The sequence below is a fragment of the Lineus longissimus genome, chromosome 9 (assembly GCF_910592395.1).
Source record: "Lineus longissimus chromosome 9, tnLinLong1.2, whole genome shotgun sequence".
Taxonomy (NCBI): Eukaryota; Metazoa; Nemertea; class Pilidiophora; order Heteronemertea; family Lineidae; genus Lineus; species Lineus longissimus.
Window position 1 is genome coordinate 19,067,581 of NC_088316.1, and position 11,843 is coordinate 19,079,423.

At 41.3% G+C, this 11,843-nt stretch overlaps 2 protein-coding genes across 3 annotated transcripts; one reads left to right on the plus strand and one right to left on the minus strand.

Moving 5' to 3' along the window:
- Positions 1-285: 285 nt before the first annotated feature.
- On the plus strand, positions 286-11,384 carry LOC135494127 (hsc70-interacting protein-like). Its single transcript, XM_064781922.1, has 13 exons — positions 286-402; positions 865-985; positions 1,324-1,399; positions 1,559-1,628; positions 1,913-1,986; positions 2,197-2,263; positions 2,386-2,470; positions 2,735-2,845; positions 3,116-3,218; positions 8,937-9,053; positions 9,223-9,447; positions 9,657-9,887; positions 10,037-11,384. The coding sequence occupies exons 2-13, from the start codon at positions 876-878 to the stop codon at positions 10,043-10,045; spliced, it is 1,278 nt and encodes a 425-aa protein (XP_064637992.1). The 5' UTR covers positions 286-402; positions 865-875; the 3' UTR covers positions 10,046-11,384.
- On the minus strand, positions 3,803-8,702 carry LOC135494126 (sarcalumenin-like). Of its 2 annotated transcripts, XM_064781920.1 has the most exons (6): positions 8,630-8,695; positions 8,067-8,105; positions 6,341-6,538; positions 5,915-6,034; positions 5,571-5,695; positions 3,803-5,250 (listed from the first exon to the last, which is right to left on the minus strand). In XM_064781920.1, exons 2-6 carry the CDS (start codon positions 8,083-8,085, stop codon positions 4,324-4,326), a joined length of 1,389 nt encoding a protein of 462 aa, XP_064637990.1. In that variant the 5' UTR covers positions 8,086-8,105; positions 8,630-8,695; the 3' UTR covers positions 3,803-4,323. The 2 variants fall into 2 exon arrangements, with proteins under 2 accessions (XP_064637990.1, XP_064637991.1); XM_064781921.1 differs by lacking the exon at positions 8,067-8,105 and having other exon boundaries at positions 8,630-8,702.
- Positions 11,385-11,843: the final 459 nt, after the last annotated feature.

Sequence of the window (11,843 nt, forward strand, 5' to 3'; positions counted from 1 at the left end):
AAATGATAGTGGATTTTCATGAAATAAAGATGATATGATTTACAAATATGTCTTGTGGTGCTTTTCTCAAAATACCAAAAGCTTTCTGTTCAGAACTTCACCCTAATTTGGACGGGATGTTTGGGTCTTTATGACCACACATTTGTCGTTCTTGGTATCTTCTACCAGACACCAGAAGTCCGAACGAGCGTAAAGACTTCGATTTGGAGCGAAACAACTGGGGGCGAAAGGTCAGGGAGCGAAACGACCTGATACCGTTCCACCAATATCCGGCAGATGGCCACACTGGCGCTTTGGAAATTTCTCGACTCGGACACGTTTCTACTTGCCGGTTGTATTTGTCCCAATTCCTTGCCTTTCTTTCACAGTTTCGATATTAAAACACGTCCTGTTGATAATTTGGTAAGAGTAGAAGGTTGGGGTATATTATTTGAAGCAAGTGTGTTCTTGCGATATCGATGAATGTTGGGTTGAAGTTCAGAAAAAATATTACATTCGCAGTGCCGTTACGCATGGTTTCTTCTAATCCTACTCAAAATAATGCGGGAAGATATCTATTTTCGGACTAATTTGAGCACCCATCTCCAACCTGCATTTGTAGCGACACGAGGGGTTGAAACTGCAGTAAGACAATGTCATTAGAGTGGCTTGTGCCTGAAAAATGTCATACATACAGTGAAAAAGGTGTGGCAGGCCGAACCATTACATTCTCTTACATGCATAAACTAGGCCTACTAGTAAGTCAAGTGGGTTTTACTTGTCTTTCATTCAGACCTCAATCAATTCCCAGCCATGCCCATTTATTTACTGTTTGCTGACCTCCTGTCTGTACATATTTACCGACTGTTGTGACTGTTGTTTCAGCCAAGATCAAGATGGATTCAGAGGAGATAATGAAACTAAAGACATTTGTTGGTCTTTGCAAGGCTAACCCAGCAATACTGCATGCACCCCAGTTTGCATTCTTCAAGGAATATCTTGACAGGTTCGTTCTCATTTGTATGATACAAGAGGAACTTTAAAAAATTGTTGAAATGATGTGTCAGTATAATCAGTAACTGGAGTTTTTTGGGATGTTTCTCTTCAGGTTGTATCTGTACGGTAATTGGTAAAGTTCCGCGAAGTTGGAAGTTATTTCTTGTATTTTTAAGGACAATCAATTTTTTTACCCAGCTTGTCACTTTGATTGATTCGACAAGAAGAATAATGCTAATTCTGTGACTGAAATAATTATTTCAGAACCAGCTAATTGCATTTCTCAAATTGTAAACTCAAAATGTTGAGCCTCTCGAGCTCTAGCCTGAATCTGATTTGACTTTTCAGCCTTGGAGCAACTGTTCCTCCGCCATCCCAGAAAACAGCGTGGGAAGCACCAGAAGAAGAGAAACCAACGCCTGAGGTACAATAATTTACAATCAAATTCACATTTTCAAGAAATAATCCCCACCTCCAAATAAGCTCTGTTGAGTGCCAAGTTGAGTCGACTTTACAAGATGATTTTGATTTCAATTCCATCATAAACTTGCTTTTTCTTCTGATGCTTCATGTCCTTTTGCAGCCAACACCCTCTCCTGCACCTGCACCTGCTGAGCCGGAGCCAGAGCCAGAGAGCAGTGGCAGTGAACTCGGTGAGTCTTCTCTACTGTTCTTGTCGTCCTCATCTGCTTCTGCAAAAAGTAAACTTCGTGCCGAGAAGAAACTAAAACAGAATGAGGTCATTTTGTAAAAAGTGGCTTGGGCCTCTCTGGCAAGCTGGATGATCAAGTACAGAGAATGCACAATTGTTACAGTGTAGTCCTTTACAACTCTGTGAATTGCTGGTCTTAGTGGCAGGTCAAGCTCGCACATATTCTTGCTCCAAAACATTTCTGTGTGCCTGTTTGGTGTTTACATTGTGTCCTTTTTATTTCAGACATCAGTGATACGGGTGTCATTGAAGATGACGATGTTACACCTCAACAGCCAATGGGTGATCCTGACAAAGTGGTAAGTACCCGTCTCATCAAGCATGATCAACAAACAAGCATTGCCTTGACTTGGGCTAAATTACAATTCGAAATGCAATGACAGATCTATGTAGTTCCGAAATGCCTGGTGATAGAATTGTGCACCATTTTGAAGAATTGGCCGAGGTAGTCTTCTTCAAAGTCATGTGGTCTGGTTAGGGATGCTAAGATTCTGCTTTCTGTCCTCTAGGTGACTGATGATATGATGGAGGAAGCATCTGTCAAGAGAAATGAAGCTATGGAAGCCCTCAATATGGGTAAGTGGTCCCTCTAGCTGTTCAGTATTGGGATGAGTCTCGGCAAGAAGCAGGCCACAAATTCTAAGGCGGGGGGGGATGCATTTCTGGACTGATTATCATTCTGTTTCAAACTCTTCCAGGCAACCCAGACCAAGCTATCCTGTTGTTCACCGATGCCATCATCTTGAATCCTAAATCTGCTGTACTGTTTGCCAAGAGAGCATGGTATGTCACTTTCCTGTCCGTCAATTTCATTGCTTCAATTTCTAATGGGCAAGACTATGCCACAAATAAGATTGCACCTGTGATGATTTTCATAATAACTTGGATCTCATTTGGTAACCAGACATATTAGATTCTGATAATTTCTTGAAAAGCAAGTAAAGTGATCACATGCATAGATCTATTCACATCATCTTGTTTTAATTATTGTTCTTAACATAGATTGTTCAAAAACTACCCTGATCATTGTTCTGTTTATGTTTTTAGTGCGTACGTGAGAGAACTAAAACCAAAACGAGCTATCCTTGACTGTGACCAAGCCATTGAACTGAATCCAGACTCGGCCATTCCATACAAATGGAGAGGAAAAGCGAACAAGTAAGTAGACTACCATTTCTTTGCTTGAATAAGGAGAAGTCCACCACACAATCGTTGAATTCTATGTGGACCAGTTAAAAACCCAAGTGGTTCACACCTCTCCCTCCAACAGAATTCACAATGAGAGACTTCCAAAGGCAGCTGCAGTAGCTCACTGTCCAATCAAACTCTGTCAATTTCACACACAGCATGTTCTTTGTTGTATCGGACTGGTTGCTTAGATCATACTCCGCTAAACGCGATCTTCTGTCACATCTCTGTTTCTTTCAGATTGCTTGGCCAATGGGTAAATGCGGCCAGGGATCTCCGCATGGCAGCTAAACTTGATTTTGATGACGATATTAACCAACTACTTCATGAAGTCGAACCAAAGGTAAGTTGACGTCCATTCTAAATCAACAAGAGGATTTCTACCGCTTCAGTTCATACTGTAATGTAGGCTCAAGGTGCTTCACATTCATTCCCCAGCCCGTTCTGACGTCCACTCTTAATTAACAAGAGCATTTATACCGCTTTAGTTCATACTGTAATGTGGGCTCAAGGTGCTTCACAATCATTCCCCAGCCTGTTCTTGAAACCTTTCTGAAGAGTCCAAGGCATGCACATGCTGCACTACATGTGGCCACAAGGTCAGTTAGCCCTGGACAAACACTTGCGTGTCATCACTTTTGATGCACTGCACTTGGTTTTTCAAAACATCCAGTGACAGCTGTGGTGTGCCTCTGGCTGCTGCACACCAGTCATATACAGTACGGTAGTCTATCATGTCTAGTCAGTTCAGTTTCTTTACTGCCTGTTTATGCAGCGAGTGTAATTGTAAAGGCTGTCCATGAGCCAATATCGAGGATTCGACGCACCAAACATCATGTGTATTTGAAGTGGATTCCACCAGTGACACTAAGTCTTGAACAGAATTGAGAAAGACAGTGATTTCTGTTTATCCAGCATCAGCTGCATTCTGGTTTTATTTAATTTATAAAGCATCACATTGAAGCAGAGATCTTACGTATACAGAAACATCTATGTAAGTTGTACTCCTAATATTTTTATGCCAGATTCAGGCTCACATCTAGAGAAATGTGTACATCTCACTAACAATTAAAAACAAATATGGCATCAAAATAACAATTCAACAAATCTCATAGGACACAGCATATTAAACAAGGAGGAATGATGAAAGTCTCGAGCACTCCATAATCACAAACCCAGGGTTCTGTGAAACATTGTCAACTCTTTTCGGTAACATGTGCTCAAATTGAAAGTTTGTTTTCATTTCATGATAATCAGAGTGGACACAGATAATGAATAAAAGAATACAGTCATTTGATAGCTATTGATTTTGGCAGTCTTTAAAAAAAGCAATCTGGTAACATCTTTAAACACTTTATGTACATGTTGTAATTTTTGTACAATAGTTTCCTTTTTTCCTTGCAATTCAATTTTTAAGTAACAATATTAGTTGTCTAGTTAACATACAGTCACGTCTCTGGTTCACCACTTTGACTCTTACAGATCTCATCGTCCGGCAAACACTGCTGGCCACCGTCGAGCTCCTGCACTTTGGTCAAAAGTTTAGGGAGGTCTTCATTAATGGCCTTGTTAAGTTTGTCTAACAAACATCCACCAAAGTAAGAACAATGTCCACTGAGCATCTCGAAGGAATTGATAGCATTGAGGTAGAAAAAGTCCTTGTAGACTTCAGGGTCGGGAAAGTCATACTTACTCACATTACTGTACTTCGCCACTAATTTGAAAATCCTATATTTTTCTGGTCTCTCGATAATTTCATTTGCTACGTTTTCACTATTACTCATGAAAGTATTGAATTTGTGGAAAGTTACCAAGTACTGATTGACTATAAGTGCATGCTGCCGGACTAGAATAGCACACTGGCGTATATGTGCTATCTTGTTCTGGACTTTATTTTCAATGAGTTCGCTCATGTCATTCAAAAGATTGATCTCTTCATTCTTGAAAAGTTCACTATAATTTCCATTGCCTTTCTTTAGACTTAGAGGTTGGCTCCAGAACGACCCGGTAAACACTCTCGGTGGCTCAGTCACATTTATCAAAGGTGCTAAATTCCAGAACAGAGCGCCGTAAACCCGCATCAACTCTTGGATGGGAATAGTATCGGCTTTGTTCAAGACTAACTTGATCTGTGACTCGTGTCCCTTTAGCTGGTTGAACAAGACTTCCAACTCGGTGCCAACGTCCAGTTTCGTTGGATCAAATACGACCAGAATCATGTCTGCATGATCGATGAACCACTGCAGCACCTCGTTGAATGGATACCCTCGGTCTTGTTGCTTCTTGTTTTCTAAAATTCCTGGTGTGTCAACCAGTATGACCTTCTCAAGGAGTCGGTTAGGCATCTCTATTCCCTGAAGTCTTTCCAGAAAACCCTGAAATTGAAAAGGGTTCAATTTCAATTGGGGAACGACTTCGATATGAAGAACTGTTCCAGGGCAAGGCACAGGAATGCTTAAATACTACATGTAAGGGTACACATAATCAGGCCACTTCAGCAAAACCGGCCTTCAGTAACAGCAAACGTGAAGGAAAACAAAGGTCGGGCTTGTTTGGGTTATCTGTCTAGCCTTGATGACGGAAGAATTCAAGGTATCAAACAGCTTTTCTACTTCTAGCTGTCTTCAATGTGAGATTGTGTTAGCAGTCCATAGTCTGGCTTGTCTGGGTGTAAATAACTATCACAACTACTTACCTGGCCAAATTTTTCTAAAGTTGAAAACATCTTAGTGCCATCTGCAGCTAGCACCATTCCCTCCACACTCTTTTCCTTTTCTCCTTGCATGAGGACAGTGAATTCAGTAGTTGTGGGTTGAGCACCTAGGGATGGATGGGGAGGTATTACGATTGGCTGAGGTAGCTTTAAGAAGTGGAGAGGTCGCATTGTGGCCTTACGTCCTGACAATTAGTCTTACGATGCTTAGATTATTCTGAAAGAATGTGCGACTCAATTTCCAACACAATGCCAATCTTACCAGACTGTGAGCTCACCAGTCAAGAGAGTTTGGTTACGTTTGTAACTGTAAGTGAGAGACTTACCAGTAATGAGTCTGAAGTTGTCATCTTCTACACCCAGGAGGTAGTTGATCATGGTGGACTTTCCTGTACTCCATGGTCCAACGAATAAAACTGTTGGTTTCATCATCTTGATATCAGCATCTGTTAAGTAAAAGATTACTCTGGCAGTCTCATTCATTTTGAAAATGGGTTGGGCTACTAGTTGCGCAGTGTAGCAAATCAATGGTTTTGCCATCATTTTGATTTTGCTCTCACAGTCCCTCAGGGGTCCACCTGAGAATGAGATAAACATACATGAGCAGACCAAATCAATAGATTTGTGGTGTTGCATTTCGAGAGACAAAAAAGAGCATGATGTTCTCAGATGCCTGTCGGTGTTTCCAGGTCTCACCCGAGTAAGGGTTCTGAATTGGACAAGTGTTTGTTCTAAAAATGGATTCAGCATACCTGTAATAGGGGGCTTTCCCATGTCACTGTATCTGTAGGCATCTTCCATTGGTTTTATACTTTCATGATAAATATGTTTTAACTGGTCTAAGATGTTGTTGAGTTTCTGCTCACGCACCATCTGGGCAATACTGCCCTGACCATTCAGCTTGAGGTTCACTTCTATGTGGGACCGGTCCCGCTTGGCAGTGTTCAGATCTGCAAGTGTAAAATATCATGGAGATAAGTTCTTTGGTTAGTCATCTTGACTACACTGAAATCTCTACGAAAATATATTTCAATGTCTTCGTCAAATGTCATAGACCATTAGTTCACAAATGATACCCAGGGTAGCTCCTTTGTCTTGGTTGACCAGGTGGCAGTTCGATGAGAAAGGGGAGAGCTTTTTCCTGGTAATGTAATGTATTGAGCATGTGAACTTGATATTAACATCAACTTGTTGCATCAATCATTCAATTTACACCATCTGCAGCACAGTATATGATATAACAAGAAAAGACAACAAAGGAAACCTCCATTTCTAAGACAGTGTCATGCATAGACAACTAAACATTGTAAACATAACGTGGGATCTCCTTCATGCGTTGCTTGGGGAATTCAATTCATTTGTCGTGTTTGCTGTATTTGTGTGAGACGTGGACCAGCCACCCACAAGGTAATGTCGTGACTTCTGACCTTTTCCAGCGAACAAAACAAGAATGTGGTATAAATCACACTATGCCTGAGGGTGTGAGCACCACCAATCATTGTCTTGTTCAAAGACACCGCACAAAGTGCCAACAAGACTCAATGCACTGTCAAGCCCTGCATACAATGATTGCTCATCTTACATAACATAACTACAGGGCTTGGCATCTACATTACTCATAATCTATCTACTACATTTAATGTGATACAACACTTGAAAGCTCCTGTAATACATTCTGTGTATATAGTATTGATTTTCTTGCTACCAGACAACAGAGAGAGTTTCAACACAGCAGTAGCACAGAGCTGCCTGCAAACAAGGCAGCTCAGCAATTAAAAGAAAACAGTGGTAAATGCTCTGTGATGTTTGGCTCTTGATGTTGACTGAACGTGGATTTTGCCACAGCACAAAAATTCTACTGTCTACAAAGAACTTTTTTTAAACACACGTTGAATCATGATGAATGTACTGGCCGAAAGTTAGGGATTACGAGTGATCGAAACCAGTTGGATTTGTCGCTTAAGTCTCATATGATGATCATTATTACCAAGATATTGCTTGGGGGAATAAGCTGGTCATGCAATTATCATCAATGTCATTAAGTCCAAAGGGTGTCCCAGAGAGGTTCGACTGTACACGTATAAACAAATTACTGTTCTTAAGATGTGTTAACTATTCATTTCAAAACAATACAACATTCATTGGAAAAATTACATTCACTGGTCATGCATGAACATGGACTGGCATGACTGGATACTTCGAAATAAAAACATTTGGCAAATTAGGACATTTGAGATTCTTGAAATGAAATTTACATGAAACATGAAAGATGACATCAAGTTTTTTACTAAAAATGAACATTCTTGCACAGTGGAACCTGTCTGTCGAACGACCCTCGGGTTTGGAGATGTACAGTTGATGAAGCATTCTGTTTTTTTCTCATTTGATCAAATCAAAGTGTGTCACTGCACAGACATGAGAGATGTTAATACTTTATCAAGGTGTTCAAGTTGACATGCTCCACTATACTTGGCTTACCTTGGTAAAGTTGGCACATTTTGTTTAGGTCCAAGCAGACTATTCAAAAATACCATTTTAATTGGAGTGATGAGGATTAGTTTGCGGGCCCGTAGCATTGTGGCTTTGAGGGGGATAACGGCTACATGGTGTTTAGTTCTATTTATGAATGTATTGTATAATACAGACCAGAAGGTACATGCAACACAGCCATGCATATTCTCTATTAGGCAGCATGCTTCTACATGAGTTTGTGAATGTCAGAATGAAGATGAACTAGTATGGTCTAATTACAATAGCACCATAAAGGCATACACGCTTGAACTATACTGTGAGTCGCCATCCCATCCAGTTGGATAATGGAGGCTCAGAATCTCTGTCTGGTAGAGTAGACTCCTCCACCATGCTGCATGGGCATGGTCTGGCATCATTTGCAATGCAATGGTGTATGACCAATCAATGAATACCAGCGGCGGTGCGGGTCTACAGTGTCTGCTGTCTCTCAACCTACACGTGCTTCTCATGTCCATCCATGTGCTAATGTTTCCGCATGAATGGACACTTTACAACAACAATTAACTCACCAATCTGGCCAGTAATCTTCAGCAGACTAGCAAAGATAAGCAAGAAATTACACACCCTACACACAAGAGAAGCCATTGCTAATCTATTATGCCCCTAATATCAATAACAAATTAATTTAGTTCTACTTTTTACTGGCAGGTGGCAGCACTGTATGTTTCAATTCTCATTTTCATATCAATATCAACTTTTCAAGCTAAATTGGTTAACTTCAGTGAAAGCTGTGGTGAAAATGTTCTCGCAGTGCTGTCCTCGTTTGAGGAAAAGGCAAATATCGTTCTCAATCATTATCACCTCTGTCTCATTCAGGCCAAGAAGATTGAACTTCACCTGTTGAAGAAGGAGCGTAAGAAGAAGGAACGCCAAGACAGGGAAAGACGTGAACGCATCCAGAAAGCAAGAGAAGAGAGGGAGAAGGCTCAGAAGGTAAGGGTGGCGTCTATTGCAAGGTCATGATTTCATCAGGATTTGATAGGCCATGGTTAAAGTACAGCAGGAAGTGGACACAGGCCTACGGTGGGATTCTAGAACTACGGTACATGATGTTATGTTTATTGACCAACATATCATCCATAAATGCACTTGATTTTTCCAGGAATATGAACGTCAGCAAGCAGAACAGGAGAGCCAAGGTTTCCCCGGTGGAATGCCCGGATTTGGGGGTATGGGTGGAGGTATGCCCGGAGGAATGGGCGGCGGAATGCCCGGAGGAATGGGTGGCATGCCCGGCGGTGGAATGCCAGGAATGGGAGGAATGCCCGGCGGCATGGGTGGCCTAGGAGACCTGTTGAATGACCCTGAACTTCTTATGGCATTCCAGGTGAGAAATCCATTATTATCTTCATTGATTGTGATACAACCTGTATACTAGTATTGACTGTGTGGTTGTGTATTGATGCTTAGGAATTCCTATCATCCCTAGAGTGTGCTATGAGAAATAACCCTGTCCCTGTGATCCTTGTCCACAGGAAACTCTGGTGCAATGTTGGCCAAGTTCCTTAATTCTTTGTATCTCTGATCATTCTCTAGGACCCTGAAGTGATGGCTGCATTCAAGGTCGTCAGCCAGGACCCATCGAAAATCAGCGAATATGAGAATAATCCGAAGGTAAAGCGAGTGATCGAGAAAATGACTGCGAAATTCGGCGCAGCAGGTGCAGGTGGTCCTGGCGAGGGTGGCATGCCTGGTGGGTCCGGAAGTCCACCGTTCGGAGGACCAGGAGCAGGGGGCAGCTCTTCATTCACTCCATCATCTGCTGATGTAAGTATTGACAGTGTCGTGTATTCTCAACGTCTGCATCGACTGGTTTGGGCAACCAGATCTCCTCATGCTTCCATTGTCCGTCTTTGGCAATTGAATTGGATGGCAGTTTAATGAAATGGTAATTGTATCTCCATTTATCTTTTCAGATCGATTAGAGTGTGATGTCATCACATGAATTCCTGGTCATTGAGTTCAACCGCAGCTACAAGATTTTGAAATCAGCCTCACCTACTGTCAACTCAGTTATTGTCCTGGAAATTAGCTAATGATGGAGTTAACAGTATTGTGTTCTTTCAGATTTCTATTTCATTGTAAATGTATTGACATTTACTCAGCTTATGAATCAAATTGTGTGTCGGTGTGCCAGTAGGGTTATTTGGGAGGGCATTGCGTAGCAGGTTGTGTATGTTCTGTTTGAGGCATGTAAAATCAAGATAAAGCGTATCGGTTGCCAAATTGGCTATGGTATTATCACCAGTACTGCAGGGGCCTAACTAGATCTAAAAAACGTTTCAGTGCTCACTCTTGCAGCCAATACCGATGCTGTCCTTTCCTTTCCAAATCAGCATTCATTGAGACATGATCAATCTGAACGTTTTGGTGATTTCATGGCTGGGTCTCGAGGGGCTTCAGTCTGATGGTATATAGGCTTGGTCCAAAAAGAAAAAACTACCTTTGACTTTTCCCAAGTAATGTGGATGACCAATATTGTTGACCATAAAGTGGAGTATGTGATGTTCAGGCAGACTGCTGTTGTGTTCATGAATTCCTAGCTGCTCCCACATCAGCAGTGTTTCCTCCTGAAGAACCCTTCTTTTTAGTCAGAACAAATATTATGCAACAGATACGTCTCATCTAGCAGTATTCTTTGCTGGAGATGTTGTATGTTAGGATTATGTTGAAATTTAGTTGTTAGGTATATTGTATAATGTGCTGGCATTCTAATTTACAAATGAAAGTTTACTTTACAAATTACTGTAGACACCTTTATTTTCATAGTGGATTGGCTCTCTTTAGTTCTGATGCTTCCTCTCGCAGCACCATTGACTCCCAGCAAATCATTGGACATGATCAGAAACACTCTACACAGTGTTGTATTATTGCCACAGAAGTTTTCATTTTAGTTATCTTATCGATGAAATGTTTCCTTTCCAATGTTTACTTTGTTGTGCCTTTTATTTTTGACATTGGTGTGTCCTTAACTCTCTTGATTACCATGTACCAACTGGAACGATTCTAAAAAGTGGCCAGTCCCGGCTGTCTGTAGTAGAACCTCTCCCTCAATTCATAGGTTGTCCAGCTTGCAGTCATGTCCACAATAGAGGTGCCGTGCATCTTCATGTTATGAGAAGCCTGATACCCCTACAGTCATTTCAAGTGTTTTTGTAGCTTGAGAATTAATTGAGTTAAGTACATCGTGTCCTGTGTAAAAGTGTCACTAATTGCATGGTTATCTTTGACAGTCTGAATAAAACCAATCTTCATTCCATTAAACATTTCTTCTTCTTGATTATTTATATGATGCTGGTGTTATTTTCTGTTGTCTCGGAAATCCACGAGAAATTGTGCTCCTGCTCTGTCATATACAAGGAATTTTCAGTCAGGAAAACAGGTTTGGTGTAGTGAAATCATAGATGGTGAGGAATCAGGACGTCTCCTGGCCGATCTTACAGTAGTTGAACCCAAATCAGGCTGCGTGTCCGTCTATTGTCCTATCTAAAGACACTGTCGGCACGACACCTGGCCGATTTTAACGTCGCTGGGTTTCACATGTCTCGTTTAAGCTTGATAATCACAACCAAGAAGTCCGATGCGCAACGCTGGTCAAAGTGTCCTTCAATAAACCCGCTCGCGAAACTTCCCTTCTTTCAATTTGGCGACCAAAGATATCTCCTTCATGATTTCGTTGTAAGTGGTCATTTCTTGGCACCACGGTCATTATCATCAAACCGG

Coding starts and splice junctions, on each gene's coding strand:
- LOC135494126 (XM_064781920.1), bottom strand. Junction 6,035..6,340: donor GGGAAAGCCCCCTATTACAG/GTATGCTGAATC, acceptor TTTACTTAACAG/ATGCTGATATCAAGATGATG. Junction 5,251..5,570: donor CTTTAGAAAAATTTGGCCAG/GTAAGTAGTTGT, acceptor TTTCAATTTCAG/GGTTTTCTGGAAAGACTTCA.
- LOC135494127 (XM_064781922.1), top strand. CDS start 876: ATGGATTCAGAGGAGATAATGAAACTAAAGACATTTGTTGGTCTTTGC. Junction 1,629..1,912: donor GAGCAGTGGCAGTGAACTCG/GTGAGTCTTCTC, acceptor TTTTTATTTCAG/ACATCAGTGATACGGGTGTC. Junction 9,054..9,222: donor AGAGGGAGAAGGCTCAGAAG/GTAAGGGTGGCG, acceptor TGATTTTTCCAG/GAATATGAACGTCAGCAAGC.